The 19,543-nt window shown below is 44.6% G+C and overlaps 1 protein-coding gene across 11 annotated transcripts in view; it reads left to right on the top strand.

Annotated features, from left to right (window-relative positions):
* KCNQ2 (potassium voltage-gated channel subfamily Q member 2) overlaps nucleotides 1-10,793 on the top strand; it is a 75,907-nt gene extending 65,114 nt beyond the window's left edge. For all 11 annotated transcript variants that reach the window (XM_071573241.1, XM_071573243.1, XM_071573242.1 and 8 more), the window contains one exon: nucleotides 214-10,793. In XM_071573241.1, coding sequence (XP_071429342.1) covers nucleotides 214-912 — 699 coding nt within the window. In that variant the 3' untranslated portion in view covers nucleotides 913-10,793. The remainder of the gene's footprint in view (nucleotides 1-213) is intronic.
* The last annotated feature ends 8,750 nt before the right edge of the window (nucleotides 10,794-19,543 follow it).

The raw sequence follows: 19,543 nt of genomic DNA on the forward strand, positions 1-19,543 counted from the left end.
ATAGGAGTATAAGAAAAACCTTGTAAAAAGGGAAATCCTGTAACAAAGTGGAGAATTAAATGCTTTAGAACAAGACCATTAAGTTTGAGACGGTGTGGGTCAGTGTAGACAGTTGTCATCTGTGCTCAGCCCCACACTTACGTCCTGAAGGAAATTGTTAGTACTCAGAATGTTAATGTGCTCAGCCTGCACTGGAACTGTGCTGTTTTGCAGGTTCAGTCAATGGAGAAGAAGCTGGACTTTCTGGTGAACATTTACATGCAGCGCATGGGCATCCCACCAACAGAGACAGAGGCTTATTTTGGGTCCAAAGAACCAGACCCAGCACCTCCCTACCACAGCCCTGAAGACAGCAGAGAGCACATTGACAAGAATGGCTGCATCATCAAGATCATCAGGTCCACCAGCTCCATGGGTCAGAAGAACTTCTCTGCCCCACCAGCCCCTACCAATGCATGCCCACCCTCCACGTCATGCCAGCGGCAAAGCCATGGCTCCTCTCCTGTAGGAGACCCCAGCTCACTGGTCCGAATCCCACCTCCGCCCTCCCACGAGCGCTCCTTGTACAGTGGTGGGCACAGGGCGAGCGCAGAGTACCTGAGGAATGAAGACATTACAACCAAACACCATGAGAGTGCCATGAGAGACAGCGACACGTCCATCTCCATCCCCTCGGTAGACCACGAGGAACTGGAGCGCTCTTTCAGCGGCTTTAGCATCTCCCAGTCCAAAGAGAATTTGGACATCCTTAACAACGGTTGCTATGCAGCCGTGGCCAAAATCAGACCCTACATTGCAGAAGGGGAGTCAGACACCGATTCTGACCTTTGCACACCCTGTGGTCCTCCTCCCAGGTCGGCCACGGGCGAGGGACCCTTCAGTGACATGGGCTGGTCAGCGCCCCGGCAGTGAAGCCTTCCTGCAGCCGCCGAGCCACACTCAAGCGCTGGCAGCTGCCCACTCCAGCTCTCCACATGTTGAACTTCTCAAGGAGATTGACAGCTAAGGTTTTCCTCCTTCTAGGACATCCTTAGCTGGCCCATACTTTCTTGCAGCTTACTCTGGGGGGGGAAACAAGCAGGTCTGACCCTGCGTTTGTGGAAGAGGTCACGGTGGTGAGCGAACTGGAGCCGTGAAATCCAGATTTCTTTCATACTCTCTTTCTAAGATCATTAGGTGAAATTATTTCAGGGCGCAGGGTAGGCAATTTGCATTTCTTGGGAATCTTCAGAAGCGCAGGGCAGGAATAAATCACCCAGCCAGGGCTTTTGTGGATCACAGTAACTGGTGCATATCAAGTGTTAGGTGGGCATCACTACTTCATGGCACCAGTGATTGCACCTTCAGATGTTTTGGTGTTTGGAATCAACACATCTGTTTCTGGCCTACATTTTGGGTCATGTGTAGTTACAGGGGGTTGTTTCTCTGTGGTTTCTCATGAGCTGTCAGAAAGGTGGCATAATTCCAATATAATACATGGAAATGTTGCATAGAGCCCCTGGAAGTGCGGGACGGTGGCTGGGATATTTGCATGAACAGAAGACATGGCCTCAAAGTGGGACAGGTTAGGATACTGCTCTGAATCAGAACAGTTTGGAAACTATCCCATCTTAGGAAACTGAAAGACTCGGAAATATGAATTTGAGTGCAAGAAGAGGGACAACCCAGAGGGCAGAGAAGAGACAGAATGAGGACCAGAGACTATGGGGCTGGAATTTTCTATTTTAAACCACGTATTATATTTAATTATCTCTCCTCCTGCTGACAAGGGATGTGGGGTTGCTTTAAGAGCAACCAAAGGCAACCCCTCTGGAGGGCTGCCATGGTGTGAAGCCATTCTCATGGCCAACAGTGTCATTGTGGAGGCACAGCCACCAGGCCACAGCAGGAGGGTGGATATAGAGGGTTCTGTGGTCCCCGTGTTGCTGCAAGCTGCTGAGTTTCATCCTTTGGAAGCCCTGTTGGTCAGAGTGGGCACTTTTCTTACAGTTTGCATCGTGCCTGAACACTTTTGCACACGCTATGTGTTCCCTTTCATCTTCTGCCCTGCCAAGAAACTCACACCCATGTTCTTGGGACATCCTTTGGTTTGTTTGGATCCCTCAAGCTGAGTTAAGAGGTGCTTCTTTGTTTCTCCATGGTCTTTCAGAAGCCTCTTACCCATGCTTGCCTGCAAGTTGTGCCAATCCAAGTCTGCCTCGTTTCATTGTTGTTCAAGTACTTCCTTTGGAAAGATCATTTTGTCATTTCCAGGCACCTCAGCAGTGCATTCAGCTGGGGGAAGGCAAAGGGAAAAGAGATGCTCTTTTGGGACCAAAACAAAGTCACAAAGTGATCCTTTACATGGATAGATTGGTGGGGTTTTTTTGGAAGGGGGCTCATCAGGAGAAGTTGTGTTTGGGATCCATCTCCAGGGCTTGGACACCACAGCAGGCACTGTGCCTCTGAATCCCCCCATGCTTTCACAGCCCAACTCCCACACGTGTTTTCTGCTGGGGCTGTGTCAGTTGTTTCAAACCCTGTCTTTTCACATTTTCCCTGAGTCATATCAAGAGCCTATTAAGGATATTTAGGTGACAACTTCATTTCTCTGTGGCCTTTGAGAGGTTGAACATTAACTTGCTTGGGCTGAAGGGAAACTCACAGCCTGTTTCTCTCCACCTGTTTGCTTGACAAGGCACAGCAGCCAGGAGAGACTGAGGAAGATTTTGGCCTTAGGGAAGATGTGGGTGCAGTTTGACAGGTTGCAGCCAGGAAATAAAACCATTCTTTTGCTAGTGCCCAGGACCAACATGCAGGTCTTCATATGTATTGAGGGAGTGGCATAAAAGCTCTGCACAAATTTTCCTGCCATTTTTTCACCATTCAGGAGAGGGAAATATTTTTCTTAGAGGGACCCTGGTCTTTCAGCCATGCTGGTTCCTTTTTTTCCCCATTTGAGCTGTATTTTTGTTAATGTCTGCATATTTCCCTCTCTGTTTGTGTTCCTTTTGGCTCCAGATTTCTCTGTGCAGAGTGAACCCTGCAATGCCCTTGACTTCCACACAGAGACAACTTTAAATGCCAAATGGCTGTAAATTGTGCAGATTTGCCTCCGACATTTTCCAAAATGAGATGCCTTCTGGTAGAGCAAGTAGTGTCAGCAGGTCCTAAATCAGACTTGGTGGCCTGTGTTTTCTACTGCCCACAAGAATAGAAATTGAATTAGGTGAGGCAAAAATCAGCATTGCTTCAGCCAGCTGCTCACTGCAAATTTTGTGCGAGTCAGAGATAACAAAGATTTATTGTCTTATTTGTTTGCAATTACTTTTTAAGGCCTGCTGGAAATTTGGCTCAGAAGAGCATGATATAAAGGCAGGAATGCCAGATGAGGATGAGGATGAGGATGATGTCATGCAATCCTCCTGCAGTGCAGGTACAGGACTGGTCTTTAGTCACAGAATCACAGAATCATAGATTCATAGAACCATAGAATGGTTTGGGTTGGAAGGGACTTTAAAGCTCATCTTCAGGGACTGCACAGAAAGAATTGAGTTTAACCTCTTACTACACTGGAGTCCATAAAGATCTTTTGACTTGTATCTTTAAAAGTCGTTGGACTTGTCCTTTAATGATTAATTGCAGAAAACTGGCTTTATATACATGCAGCACAGATTGTGTCTGGCTGCTACATAGTTCACATAGAATTGTTTTGGAAGGTATAGGATTTATTCCACTTTCTCCTGTGGCTTCTTGCCAGTGACATTCTGACACACACCTCCTTCCACAACCATGCCATAAATAATCACTTCTCATTCATCCTGTCAGAAAGACCTGGATTTTGGGGTTAACTGACACCAGAATTAGTTACAAATAATGCTCCTTATTCCCATGAAATGATCTAAGCCTGCATAAACAATGACATAGCCTGCTTGTTGCTTATGGCCATAAAAAATTTCATTCCTGCCCTAAATCGTAGTCCAGAACCCCCTGCAAAGTCTTCACTTTCAACTGCTCAGCTCCCCCATGCCTGTATCACACACTCCTGGTGGTTATCTCCCACAAGAAGTCTTAACCACTGGATTAAAAGAAACTAAATCAGATTTGATAATAAGGCAGTTTCAATGACAAAGACCATTAAAAGGATGGGCAGGAAACTTTGTCCCTCTGCTGATCCTCTCTTGAGCTGGTCTTTGCTCTCTTCTCCCTCCTAAGTCTTGTTGCATAATTTTTGGAGGACAGAAACAAGTTTTAGTCAATGCCAAGGGTGTACAGAGGAGTCCAAAGAGAGCTAAAGAAGAAATGAAAGCCAAATTTCCAGCAGGCCATCTTGAACTAGTCTGGGGATGCCCGTGCCCATGTGCCCAAAGCCTGGTTTCAAGAGATCTCTGTGCTGAATGTGAAGCCATAAGCTGAGACCTGAGCCTGAGGTCTGGTCTCCAAGAGGCTTTGGGGCATTCTTTTTTCAGAATCTGGGTCTAGGTCTGGAAGGAAATACTGCAGCTGGCCCCACCCATGGGATGGAGCAATGCCTGGGACTGGGACCTGAAGCCACAGTCAGTTTTTGGGTGCTTCAGGTCCAAATGTGAGTTCAGGTGGTCTGAGGAGTTCATGTCTCTAAACAGATGTGGCTGGAGATGTTGCGAGGTGGCCTTTCATAATGTGACCCCAAACATAGGAACAGAGCACTAGCCATAAGTCAAATTTCCCAATATTTGGGAAGGGACTTTAATGTTGCTCAAGTGAAGATTTTGTATGTGAATTTCCTTGTTGACTCATTTTCTAAATAGTACTTTTTAAAGCTAAAAATGTCAAGGAGCTCACAAAAAACAAACCTCTTGTCCAGCTCAGAAAGCCATTATATTTCTTTAGGCAGACTATGTGATAGATCAGATTTTCTAAAAACGTGTTTTGTTTCAAATGCTGCATAGTAGATCCAAATAAATTCTGCAGGGTCATTGCTATTTACAGATAAATAGGTATATTTTTACATTTTTAATCGATTTTCAAAATTTTAAATTATGTGAATTTTTAGAACAAGTTTATATGATCTACCTGAGAAGCCAGAGCATCACTTCAGGTACAAATGCTCCCCTTCCAGACAGTTACAAAGAAAAAAGGAAAACACCTTCACTCATATTTTTCCTGAGAGGGAGTTACTGGAAACTTCATTTCCCTGATATCCTCAGACTACTTTGGTCACAGCAACATTAATGCTAAAACTAAAATGAGAAACTAAAAGAGAAACTGGAATTCCTAAGGAATTTACCCCAAAGTTGTCCCATATGAAGACCCTTAGCAGTGAGTATTTAATTGGGAATGTTAAAAAGCCTGGCAAGCAGGACAAGAATTTCTGTTTCTCTGTCATGTGAACTCCCAAGCTGAGCGAGCCCTGAGCCTCCAACCTTTTCTTCCCAGCACAGTCCTGTGACCACAGCTGCACTCCTGCATCATCTCCCATCCTCTCTCCATCACAGGTCAGCATCTTCTGTTTTCATCAGCTTCCTTTTCCTGAACCAGAAACAAGGAAATCAGATACAAAAGTTCCTTCACCTGCAGGTGACATTGAGGCTGCAGAGGGCTGTGGTGGAGGGCTGAGGGCAGCAGCCCCTCCGAGCCCCGCGGGGTCACTGCTGCTCTGCTGTGTAAAAGCAAACTCTTGCTTTTAGCACACAAACACCCTGACTCTTCTGCCTCACAGAGCAAAATCTGCTTAGAGTAGGGGTGTGGGTTCATTGGTTTTTTTAACAATAACAATAGGGTGTTTTTTTAATAATAAGGATAATAATACTGCATAGGAATCTTCTTTAGTATATGGTAGTGTTTGATGCCCCAGTGACACAATACTGCTTGCCTTATATTAGTGTCTAGAGGGAGAGGGATCACACACCTTTTGATACACTATTAATCACGCTTCTAATTTAGGTAGCAGCGGGATCCTTTTTAACCTATGAATGTGCTTTCTGGACTATCTCACTGACTGTATTCTCAATTTTGCCTGCTACTGCATGCAGCCTGAGATGAGTAGACAGCAATATGCTCCAGCTGTATCTGCACTCCCAGATTGCTGTAGTACCTGACAAGGTAATGTTGCCAAAAGCATCATTTTGGGGAGAGGCTGCCCTCCCAGTGCCCCATCCCGTAGGGTGCTGCGGTGCTTCTGTAGGTAACACTGATAGTATCACCAAGTGTTTTTCATGCTGTGACTGGTCATCACCCCACCCCTCTGATACAGCATGCACAGACTCCACTTCTACTGCTTGTAACTATGGGGTAAAAACCCATGTTTGTACCTGTGGTTCCTTCAAACATGCACATGGGGAGGAAAAAAGATGAATTGTGTTGGCTGTGTGTAACAACCTCCTTTCCATCAGGATGCCTCTGAAAAAGAGCACCCCAGATACCCCTTTCTGAGGGTTTGGAGGAGCAGGCAGTGCCAAGGATGGAGGACTGGTCTTCATTTTGGAGATGCCATTTGAACCCACATGTGTGGGACTTGCCATATGTCTGTTTTAGTTTCCATAGGATTCTCTCACCTGCATCCAGCTTTGGGGTGCATGTCCATTTGTGCCTGCAGCACAGCCCAAGGGGCAGAGGGGGAATGTGATTCCAGAACTTTGGAAATCCTGCTTTGGAAATTTCATCCACCCTTGTCTACAGCCCTTGGTGGTATTGGGGACCCTGCAGCTGTGCCATAGCCATTCCTTGTGGAAGCATCTCTTACTCTCTTCATGGAGTGGCATTTAGCTACCTTTTTATCTCCATAATGTTTTGCCACTGATCTCCCTACTGTAATACCAGATTGTCATGACTCCTTCAGGATTTGCCCATCTTGCTGGTGTTTGCAGTCTCTTGTACCTCTTGGCACTGCTGCCATGATCTAGTTTAATCCTGGTCCCCCATCCTCACCTTCCTTATCCATGCTATTTACCCATGAAGCTGTAAAGCCAGAACTCTGCACTGGAATTTGCTGTTGGCCTGGCATCACTAGATGCACCAGAGAGCCTTCATGTTTTGTTAGCATGGCAGTTTTGCTTTTTATTGGCAATTTATTTGCTTCCTCATTGAGCCACCATGGCCTCAACACATCCCTGGATTGTTCTCCTGGAGCCTTTCCACACAGGGATGGAGTCTGTCTTGTCCCTCTGTGCAGCACCCTGTGAGGGTTTGTCCCCATGGCTTTTGCTGATTGCAGCGAAACAGGGATGGGGATTCAGTTCAGGTTTTCTTGTCCAGCTGAACATCTCAGAGAGGAGCTCACAGGCTCTACCAGTGTAGATGGTTTTGCTTCCTGAAGCAAGAGCTGGTTTTAAGACCCCCAAGTCCCCTCTAGCAGCTCACACATGTGGCTGTGCATGGCAGGTTTGATAATGGGGAGAACTGGAAAGCAGCTGGTCCAAGTTGTGCTATTTCCAAAGCTGCCAGTGAACCTGAAAGCATCTTGCCCTCTCCTAATTCCTGTAAATACAGCTGCAGAGGAATTGCCCAAGCAGCATCTGTTTGCCTAGTTCTGAGGAGCTTGAGCTCACTACAGTTTTCCAAAACTCAGTGCCAAGCTCAGGCTAGATTTCACCTGCAGCTCCACCTATGATTTTAGGGCAGGGCTAATGATTTCAGGTAGAAGCCATGCCAGAATCTCCAGTTTGGGTGGCTCTGACCCCAAAACAACACTGAATGTCTTGCTGCCAGTGAAGCCTGCCTGGAATTTCATTTCCATTTGACACTGATGACTGTGGATCTGGGGAGGTGCTCTCTCCTTCCCTCTCCACACAAGAAAAGGTTAGCACAAGACTTGCAGGCCACAATGGGAAAATGCTGCTTATTTTAGCATGCCATGGGCACCTCCCATTGAAGCAGAAGCAGCATTTCACAGTAATCCCTTAAACTTGACCAACACAGTGGCCATGACCCAGTGTTTTCCATGTGCAGTGATGCCCATGAAAAGGGTTCATCACAGATGTGGCTATGGAGGTCTCAGTCCTTTAGCATCTCTGTAGACACCAAAATCAACCTTTCTGAGGACAAGTCATCAGTGACAGGTGACAGGTCCTTTCTGTCCTGCCTGGTTATTCACACTGGTCCAGCATCTTCCCTGGAGCTGAAGTTATCCCATGCTTCTGTCACCAGTCAGGATGGAGACCTTTCTGTGTTGGTTACTTTTCTCTCCCCAACAAATCCTAAAATTTGAAGTTTTTTCACTTTTTCTCAAAAAATTCACGCACAGTGTAGAGTACCTGAGACTTTCAGGGACACCAAGGCAAAACCAGATATAGCTGATAAATGACAGAGATTTTGTTATTTTAAATGAAGAGCAGATGTTAAACATAGTTGCAGTTGCTGCGTGGTATATCAAATGCTTTAGGAGATTCAATAAATTATTCTTATAAATGTTTGATTCTTTTATCATGAATTCATGTAGGTGGGTGCCACTGTTCTTATGGAGCAACACTCCACACACTAAAACTGTACTCCTGTTTCTCCAGTATAGACATTGTATCTATGAAATTTATCTTGCTTAGTGTCACTTTGGCACATTATCCACGTGTGGTGCACAGAGATTGCACCTTACGTGCCATATGCTGGGAGGTATCTCTGCATGTCATCAGTGTATGAGCATTGAACAGACACCAAAGTTTCACCTGCCTGGTTTGTGATGTGACTCAGCATAACTGGAGAAAGAGGAAAATGAACATCCTGTTCAAAAATTTACTGCATTTGAATGCTTCTTTAGACAGATTTTATCAGGAAGCTGAAAAAAGAGATTGCCTCTGTAATGTTAATTTAAAAAACACCTGAACAAAACACACACAGCCCATAAATATTAACAGCTACTGCATTTCTATATATTCTTCACTGCTGTACATCTGAACTGTAAATTCTGTACAGATTGAATGAAATTCACAGTTTATCTTTGTCATAACCTGCAAGGTTAAAGGACAACACAACTTTGGCTGCCAAAACGTGTGCATGTGGATTGTGCACGTGCACCTCCGTGTTGCTGTGTGGGCATGTGGGTACCAACACCTACACACACGCTTCAAAACAGATAAAGCTGCATCTGAGATGCACAAGGGGAGAAAAGAGTTCAACTTTGGAGGTGAGGGAGTGGATAAAACCAAACCAAAAGACTCTTTTAATAATGTTTTTTTCAGTCAAAAAGGAAGATTTTCAATAGGAATTGATGTGTGACTCCCATCCCAAGGAGAAATCTTCTGAAGGCAGCACAGGCCGTGCAGCAGAGCAATGCAGGTCTTTGAATGATAATTTCTTTGGCTTCCTTTCAAATAAACAAATATAATAGAGTGGCCAGTGCCAACTTCAAGTCCAAAAAGCCCATTCCTAGGATATGTGGCCAGTTGTCCCAAGCCATCAGAGAGCCAAGGGCAAAGGCTTTACATGCTGTGCCAGGGTGTCCCACAGCAGCAGTGCTGGCTGATGGCAGTGCCATGGTCTCCCACAAACCTGTCTGCTGCCCAGGCAGAGCATCCATCTGCCTCCTGGGTCCTACCTTTGTCTACACATTTAAAAAAGCCCCTAGTTAAGAGATGTTTAAAAAAAGAGACATCAAAAGCCCATCTTTGATCTTAGAGTTATGTAAGAAATGACTATGTTATAACCATAAAATCTGATTCTCCTAGCAGGTCAGCCTTCAGACTCTGACTGCCCCTATTCAGAGATTTCACCAGCCTCATCCAAATGAATCATTTTCTAGGATTTAATTTTTCCCATATTTTCACAGATATAACCTTTATATTGGGTCAAACTTACCCTTCAGTGTTTAATCTAAATACACAAAGGCATGAAGGGAGAAATTTTCCAGTTAAATACTGCTGGATGCCATTGAAAAAATAGCAATCAAATTTTTGCATTGGCCTGAAATTCATCTCTAGGTCCAAAGTTCTCAGCTTAAAGAGCTGATTCAGTCCTAAATAGGTTACTAAGCAAAGGATGCATCCATTGCTGGAGTGTGTTGCCATTAGCCTGAGATACCTTGACGTTATCATGGTTTATAAAAGCATCTGGCTCATTTGGCCTTAACTGGGCTCACAATGGTTGCTGCATTTGTCCTGACAGTGAGAGCTGAGAGGTGAATCTCACAGTGGGATGAGCGTGGGTCCCACTTGCCTTCGCCTCCCACTCCTGAAACTCTGGGGCTTGGCTGAGCATGGAAGTTTGGTTGTCCTTTCGAAAGCAAAGACAGCTGCTGCTTTGCTTCCTTTCATTTGCTCTGTTGCCTTGGCTTTCTTGCACTTTCGTTTCATCTCCAAAGAATCTCTCATAATGCCTTTGGTACTTAAGTACAATTTTAAAACATTTTGTATGTATGGAATGGTACACACTTTCTCTTGTAAAATAGCAATCGGGCTTTTTGTTCTTTTTTTTTTTCCTTTTTTTTTTTTGTGAATGTGTAATTTCCTCTGTACATTTCAATCATGACTTTGTGCAATGTACATTTTATAGGGACAGGTGCCAAGGGAATGACCTGCAGTCTCCTAAGGGACTAGCTAGAAGCTGACTTGACAAAGTCACGTGTGGTTTTACATAAGCACCGCAGAGGAGCGACGTAGCCCAGACTTTGACACTGAAGCACTGAGTGTGATTCAGGGTGTACCTTCACAGGAATGACTGTGGCAGCTGCAAAAAGCTGTGAAAAACAACAGTGATGGTTGCAATCGGAAGGGAAATGGAGGAAAATCAAATAATCACAGTCATTAATTAAAGCCTCAAAGCATCAGAATGGAAAATTTGCATTCAGTAAAAATACCAGAGATTTAACCTTCATGAGATGAAATACACATTTATTTTTCTTTGCACTTCTTCTGTTCTCTTTGTTTCTTTATTTCTGGGGTTTTCTTGGTGTTTTGGGGACATATTTAATATCTAAGGAAGAAGAGTGAGATGGTGACTGAGGGCCTGACCCTTCCTGACATAAAACCTTCACTCCTCCATTTCTTATATCTAATGTTAGACAATATTTTTCTTTCTGATTTATAAAGTGAAGCTCAGAAATCTCAAGTGCCCATAGTTACAAGGACATTGTGCCTTCAGAGTCCCTTAACAATAACTGACTTTTTTTAAGGTTCAACATCAGCCACATCAAGGCAGATAAAGGATGGTTACTGGAACTCTTTGCCACCCATACCAGCTCCTCATCACCCTGCTAAAAATGGAGGCTGCTGTCACTGAGGTGGGCTCAGAGCCAAGATATGGCACTGGGAAGGGATTTTTATCTGTTCTGTGAGTTCTGTCTTGCTTACCAGGCATCAGTCCTAAATTTGGGGTCTGGAGCACTGTCTAGGGGTGAAGTGGGTTGACTGACAGTATTTCCCACAGCGAGTCTGGCTGATGAAACAGCAGTTCCATGTTACAAGAGAAAAAGAAAAAGTAAAATCCCTTCCTCCATACTGATATTTTTTGCAGAAAGAGGAAGTATGAGAACCTAATGAACCAGGTTTTAAAAGCCTGGCAGTCATTTGGGCAAGGCAGTGAAAGAGGGTTGGCAGAATGAATGCTTTGCTCAGGCACAGCAGCCCCTGCTTGTGCCAGGGGACTTGGCTCGAAGCCTTCAACAGCTCCATCCTCCCCAGAGCTATTAGAAGGCCAGGTGTGAGCATTTCCCAGTGGATACAGCACATTGAGTGTGCTTAAATAACATCACTGGATTTTATCTCATTATGTTTCACACCAGTGAGATAAGCAGGAAAATTCTCATTTTCCTGAGGCACATTCCCCCGTCATGTGAAGAGGATTCTGTGCTGCATCCAAACACTGTCCCGTGACATCCCCCAGCACCTGAACAGGGATGCTGATGGAGCCAGACGTGGCACCTGCTGTGCCAGAGCAGGGCAAAACTGCTGAGAACACCTGCAGCCCTCGCTCACAAATTTGCCAAGCCAGAAGAGGAGACCAGGCAGAAGGAGGCATTGCTTTTCCCTGGCAATTTGCCTCCAGTGTCCTGGTAGTCTGGTCCAGGGATAATATCAGGAGGGCCTTGGTAAGGACAATGGTAAGTGTCCCTTCTTGTGGAACAGCAGTAAATATTGGAGCCTCAGAAGAAATTCATAAAAATACAAACTAATTAAATCCCTTAGGATTGTGGTTGCCCTGGATATCATAGGAACACATCAACATGATCTTCTCAAAGCTGGAATTTCTCAAGGGAAGAGGATTTTATTCACATTCTTTGGGCAGGGATATTTTGCCCTTGGTCCTTTCTAGCATGTGGTCCATCAGGATGCCAGGAGGTGATCCCAAGGAGGTGTGACACAACAGGGTGTTGCAGTAACTCAGGATGCTCCCACAGAAGTTCCCAGCTCGCTGACTCTAATGAGGTTTAATAAGTTTAGTAAAAGCTGTTTTCCCAAATAAACACACTGTTTGGGATTGTATATGCAGAGGCAGGGTCTGAAGTTCTGCAGGATGAACTCAGTGCCAAAAACTCTGCCATGCTCTGCATAAGTAGAATCCCAGTCTGGGTATTTCTGTTTGCTGACTAATTAAACCATTTACTGTCCTTGAAAATTAAAGGAACATTTCTACCTTATTCACTGGAGGGGTAAGCAGGAGTTGTTACAAGATGAAGGCTCAGGTTGTAAAATCTCAGTCCAACTTTTGGGCACACCATTTAAGACACCTGGAGCTGGTGCTTCTCAGTCCAAGATGAAAAAACAGCCAACTTCTGCTTTTGATCCCAATAACACCTGATTCCAACAAGTGGGTGTCCAAATCTGGGTGGGCAGGAACCTTTTTCCTTCCTGAAACTGCAGTTTCTCAGTAGTAGAACAATGAATGAAACCTCTCTGATCCATTTATTGCTACCCCAGCTCTTCTCTGGGATATAATTTACCCTTATTACCTTCTTGGCAGCTCTCTCCTGTCTCCATCAATAGTAACCTAATGGTGGGTTTGGACATAAAGTGTCTTTCTGGAAAGAGAAAGCTTTTTCAGCAACGTGGTCTCTTTATGTAAGAAAGTCAATAATACATAGTTGAAGAGAAAGGCAAACATAAATTGAAGTGGAAGGAAGAGGGCCTGGGACACACTTTAAAAGATTATGTAATTTGGCATGAATAAGAAATTTGGTGAATAATGGAACATGAGACTGTTCATACTAAACTCATGAGCAAATTTTTTGTCTCCTCACTCTTGAAGGACTGTTAACATGAGGCATGTTTGAGACATTTTTTTATATAACTAAAAAGGCCATAAAATTCCTCTTCAAATCATTGAACTTGGTTGTTAAATAAAACAAATGGCCCTGAACTCCTCTTTCCACTTTGGCTTCAGTTGAGCCAGTCCCAGGCAGTCCCCCATGACCAGACCTATAAACTACACATTTTCCAATGACTAATTAAACAATTGTTTTAGATACAGTGACACACTTTATCACTGCAATTTTCTAGTACCAACAATGCTCTTTCTTTTTCTCCCTCTGTCACTGGTCAGCACTGGTATGAGGGTTTTGTTGAACTGGTATTACTTTAATTTTTGCAGCTTTCCTCTCAATTCCTTTTTGAGCACACAAGCAGTGCATAGATTTGGGTTTGGTTTTCCAAACTGAATAAAAAACAGCCTGTGTCTTTTCAAGTCCTGATTTCTTCTTAAAGGAGAAATGCTTAAATGTGATTTTATTCTTTGCCTTCTCCTGACTCAGCTGAAGCTTTTACTGAAATCAGAGTATGAAGGAGCCAGTGAATATAAATCAATGAAAACAGTTAAGTGGTTAAACCAACCAGCAGCACACACCAAGGCACAGCAGATGAACTGGGAGAACTGGTGCATCACAGAATCCCAGTTACCTGTTACCAGCAGAGCACTGTGGGCTGAACACATGGAGGTGTATTTTCTTTGTGTGGAAAGGGAAATAGTAAATACAAGAGTAGTCTCAGAAAAAACATCTCTGGCTCAGTAGTGACATGACCAAAGGAGGTGGTGATACCTCTGCATCTCCCTCTCCTAAGGATCCAGGCGCTGGCATCTCTTCAAACCCACCTGCATTAACTTATCAATGTGTGCCGCCTGTATAACAGAGGATCGCAGCTGAAATTCCTCTCTATCCCATCCTGCAGCAGTGCCAGAGCTCCTCCTCAGGAGGAGGGAGGAGAGCAGCCTGCCACGGAGCCGGACCCTAGGTGGCAGAACGAACATTCTGCTGAGCACCACGCTGCGAACCCGCCTGCAGCTGCACAGCATCCCCGAAATGGAGCAGGCTCCTTCTCTCCCTTTTCCAGCTGAACTTCTGGGTCCTTCAGACTCCAGAAAACCACCCCTTCCTACTCAGTGCTTAGAGCTAAACACCAGTTGGACAAACACAGTGGAATGAATGCCTGAGGACTTTCAGGGATGCATCCCTAACAACCAGATACCTTGGAGCTGTTTTCCTGGGGAGAAGCAGGAGATTTTTCTCAAAATTGAGCACACACACACACACACACACACACACACACACACACACACACATACAGACACACACACACACACACACATACAGACACAGACACACAGACACACACACACAGACACAGACACACACACAGACACACACACAGACACACACAGGCACACACAGACACACAGACACACACACAGACACACACACAGACACACACACACACACACACAGACACAGACACACACACAGACACACAGACACACACACACACACTGTACCCCCAACCCAGCTCGGCAGCACAAAGCATCTGGATTTCATTTCTCCTAAATAAGGGAAAAGTGCAAGCAAATTTGGGGTCTTCCCCGATTTTAGGAAGTCTCCCTTAGGATGTCTCACTTGCTCTTTGTAGAGGGAAACAGCGCTGTAGGCAAAAATAAAGGGATTCTATGAAATGGGGTTCTTAAATGGAAGAAAATACATTTTCTTTTAAGGAACAGGGTATTCTGTGAGGTGGGTAAAGCTGCTGGGTGGGCAATTACCAAAGATTTGAGGATTATTATTTCCTGGCCTCTTGTCCTTCAAGCTGAAGTGGGAGGAGAAGAAACACATTTTGGTTTTATTCCATGATTTATTGATATCATCGAATATATTATTCAAAGCTTCCTTCTCATCTGAGGTCTGCAGGCTTTCCAGTTCAGCATGGCAGGAAGGGCTGGGGCGGGGGGGCAGATCCCTTCTTGTCTTCCCCATCTCAGCCACATCTCTCTGGGTATTTCCATGGCAAAATAAGGACTTTTAGATTAACGTCCTATGAAAAGGCAGCATCTGGCCAGGACATCGTTGATGTGCCAGGCTCTGCAGCCACGACCCTCTCCCCAGCAGAGGGAGCAGGAGCTTTATTTCCAGAGTCGATAGCTCGCCACTTCATTAATTTGGGATATTTATTAATGCAGCGGTGGTAATCGGGTCCTGTGTTACCTGCATTGTGTCCTGCAGATTGCAGAGACTGTGCTCACCTCATCCAAAGGCTTGTCCTGTGAGAAAAAGGAAGGAGCTCCCACACAGACTCACATGTATTTCAAACTGAGGGACCTGTGTGCTGTTTCCCCCCATCTTGCACTACCGCAGGCTGTCCTGTGTTGAGCAGAGCTATTTAGCTAATGGACACACAGCTCTTTGAAGATGTATGGCACTTTGGAAAGTCCTGGTATGATTGCTCTGCATTAGTCATAAAAGGCAATGGTGCAATTCATCTCCCACCGCAGCCTTTGGGACCAGGCGGAGAGCGGATTTACTCCATCCCTTCCTGATGGGGAGGGGCGGGGAGGCTGAAGGTGGCCTTTGATGCTTTGTGATGGATATTGATAGGGAGGGTGTTTGATACAGAAATGGAAGGTCTGACAGGAATAAAAGCAGTCTGTTTGCAAGGCAAATTTCCACAGCTACAAAGTGGGCAAAGTGGTCTTGTACAAAACACATGAAAAGATGTTTTTATGGGTTGGAGTTTAGTAAAGGTGGGATAAATACCATCGGTTCTGCAGAAATAGGAGCTATTCAGAGATCCCATTTCCCCACAGCATCCCAGACTGCCTCATCCGATTGCAGAGAAACCTGTGTACTCACACACTGGGACACACAGGGACATGGTGAAGGCTCCTACTGCTGTCCAGAGGCTGAGGCTTAGCTTGGAGGAGGGAGGAAAAAAACCAGGATCACCAACACAAAGTTTAGCAGCATTTGAGAATTTTACCTGCAGCTTTATGGGGTTCTATAACACTAAATCCTTAATAGGCTCTTCACCACATTACATGCAAAATGGGAATTTTGATCAAATGAACTGAATCTCAAAGCTGCACCTCAGTCATCCCAGGTGAATGAGGGTCAGGAAAAGGAAAATAAAAAAGCAAGAACCTTTTCAATTCCTTTAATTTCCAAGATTTCCAGTAACCAGAAACCACTTGTACCAACTGATGGGATGAAATATCAGTACTGAGCTGTGCAAGGCAACAATCCCTTTAAAGTGTCAGTGGATGGATGTGCCAGGTGCTGAGCTTCAGTCACCACTCACCCTCTTGCTGTACTAGGAAGAAATGAAAGTCACTGAAAGGAAGGACCCAAATGAAGAACAAAAGAGAGGGCAACCTTGTCCTGCAGTGATAAATCCTGCTCCTTAATACAATGCTGCTGCAGACCATCATGTTTTAATCTGCTTCCAAGCAGAAAAGGTTTGATTCCCAAAGTCTGTTTTCACCCTCAATCTTCACAGATATTGATCTGTATTAAAATGGATTTTAGAAAAGGGAGGGGAGAAAACAGCCCCATGACCTTCACATTTATTCAACAGTCAGAATCACTTAAAAACACCTTATTTATAGGTTGGCTATTTTCTCCAGCTGCTCTGAAGCAGAAAGGCAGGGCAGTCAGTGTAGGCAGGACAGCAACACAAACAGCAGAACGTGCTCCTGTAATCTGAAGAAATACTTACTGCAGTGGGGGGTTGTTGTCCTATTCAGCCCTTTTAGTGAAGAATTCAGACAACTGGTTTTGTCTGAACGTGGTTCTTTGTTGTCTGCTGGTCAGTTGGTGCAGTGCCTTTGGAGCTGTTCACATTCACCAGAGCTGATGAGGTTGCCCATTACCCCTACCCAGATGTGTTCCTCTAATCCACATCATGTGGATCCTTCACAGGAGCCACAAAGGTGAGCTCCAGTGTCACAGGTGGCTTGTGAGACAGCAGCAAGGATGCTCCCAAGTCCTGCTCACATCCCACTAAGTAAGCCAGGTCTCCTTCTTAGCCAGTGGGACATGGAGGGCATCACAAAACAATTTTAGGGACTGGTACTCTACTGACCATGACTGAGCATAAGCAGAGTTTTGGACTCCTGCAGTGAAAGCATCTGATACAAGCCAAACTCTACTGAAGGCAATGCACAGAATTGTGCTTATATGGCTTTGGAAAAAGTCTTAAAACTTTTCTATTTATGGATGTTGCATTACAATGTAGTCAGAGAAATTTCCAGGCATCTCATAGATGTGGTGGCAGATGAGATTGGTATCTGATTCCTGGAAATCCTTGTTCTTGAGAGTCCTTGCACTATAGTTTTCATTTTTGTGCAAGGTATAGTTTATCCTAAGCAAAGGAAAACAAAGATAAGCAATTTCTGCAAAGGAAAAAAAGAGGTTCTGTTCTCTTGCCTTTGGCTAAAGTATCTGCAGTAATGCTGGCCAAATAAAAGGAAAAACAAGCTTTGTGTTTTCAAGGACATGTGGGCAAGCAGCCAAAGGACTTGTGATGAAAGCTCCAAACCAACCTTGACCTCTCCCTCCTGGGCAGAGATTTTCCCCTTGATTGGGAGTTCTTATGAGAATCTGCCCTCTTCACAAGAATTGTTAAGAGCATTTAATGAGTTCCCTGTTTGGAAATCAAAAGCCAACAAAACATCTCCACAGCTTGCTCCTCACACCTGAGGGATACCATCTCCAGTGCACCTCCCTTTCTGGAACAGTGAAGGAGGGCATAGAAAACAAATAAATCCTAAATATCTGTTAGTCCTGGACCTTCCAGGCACCAACTAGAGCTCAGCTAACCAGCTTTCCTTGGGGGTTACACAGGGACAACCACCGAAAGAAATGCTTTGTTGGAGATACTCATTAATTCCCCACATAGACAAGACAGAGAAATCCTTCAGATGTTGAGAGCTCGTGGTTTTTGCCCTCTGTAGAACTGCAGAGTCCTGGCCAATTCCTGTCATTCCACCATTTGCTGAGTGAATTAAAAGTCTGTGCTTATCGTGGGCACACAAAACAAGTGTTATCTCTGTAATTAGACTGTTAAAACACAGCACAAGCTACAATTTCTCATGATAATAAAATAGTTCATTAGCATAAGTCCATCAAGAGCAGATTTTAAAAATAATTGGTTTAGATTTTGAGCTAACATCTGCTTTGATTATTAGCTCTTGGACACTTTGGTTTTAATTGGACAATTTAAAGAAAATGTTATCCAGTGCCTCCGGTCTTGCTTCAATAGAAAATTTCTTTTAAAGAAGAGTTCTGTGAAAGTTTGCCTTTCTGTAAAGAAATTGGGTGGGTAAAAATGTCTATAATAGCAGCAGTTACAGCCATTCTTAACTCTAATTGTGGCCAGGGTACAAAATTAAAAGAAATTTAAATTGGGTAGTATTTTTGAAAGTTTAATTTCCATTCTCTGGATCAGAGCATGATGCCCTGGAGGAGCCAAGTATCTTCATGTGCTGGACATGCTGTTCCACTTGGGGTTGTAGTTTCTAAGGTGGCACCCGGGGACCTGCTGTGGGGTCCCAGCCCAGGAGCACTGCTCAGCTGCCTGCACTGACAGTCCATGCTGGCAGAATAAACCCCATTACCTCCTGCACAGCCAAGGAACAGGGACAGAGAGACAGAGGAAGCAACTAGAAATGGCCCATGAAGTTTTCTGTCACAGGGAATGGATCACATGGACAGAACATCAATTTAGGGAGCTGGAATACACAGCAGATGGAGGAGACCCATTTGTGCCAGAGCAGAACTTGGCAAGAGATGCCTGAAGCTGTTGAGGTAACACCAGCTTCTGTTTCATTGGAAAGCTGTGTGTATTTTTCTTTTTAACCTGAAATCCTGTTGAAAAAAATAAAAGAGTGAGCAAAAGAGATTTTACAGCACTTGAGGGAGAAGTATCAGGTCACAAACTGAGAATACCCTTGACCCTTCCTCTTCTAAAGCAACACCACTCCTGATCCATCCCTGGTGCTTCTGTTTTACAAACTGCAGTCTTTGGCATTGCCAGACATTCCTGCCCTGCTTTCCAGCAAGTCTATATCCTGTTATCAAACCATTCTCTTACTGTCTCTATAAGCTTGGACCATCCTCTGTCCACTTCCCCTGCTGCAATCCTACTTTGGGTCCCCCCCATTCTCCCAGGCTTCCAACAAAGATCTCCCACAGCAGGTCAAAGGTCCCCCTGGTCACTGCTCCCATGGAAATGACTGGAGACCCTTTCCAGGTAACTTTTCCCATTCCAGCCCAGATTTTTGGGAATATCAGCCTGCCCACGTTTGGACACATTGCCTGAAATGAGGCAGACAAAGCCTGGAAAACTCTTTCCCTGACATTCAGAACTGCTAATTTTTAAAGCAAACTGTTGCCTTGGTATTT

The sequence above is a fragment of the Pithys albifrons genome, chromosome 18 (genome assembly GCF_047495875.1).
Source record: "Pithys albifrons albifrons isolate INPA30051 chromosome 18, PitAlb_v1, whole genome shotgun sequence".
NCBI classification, from domain to species: Eukaryota; Metazoa; Chordata; class Aves; order Passeriformes; family Thamnophilidae; genus Pithys; species Pithys albifrons.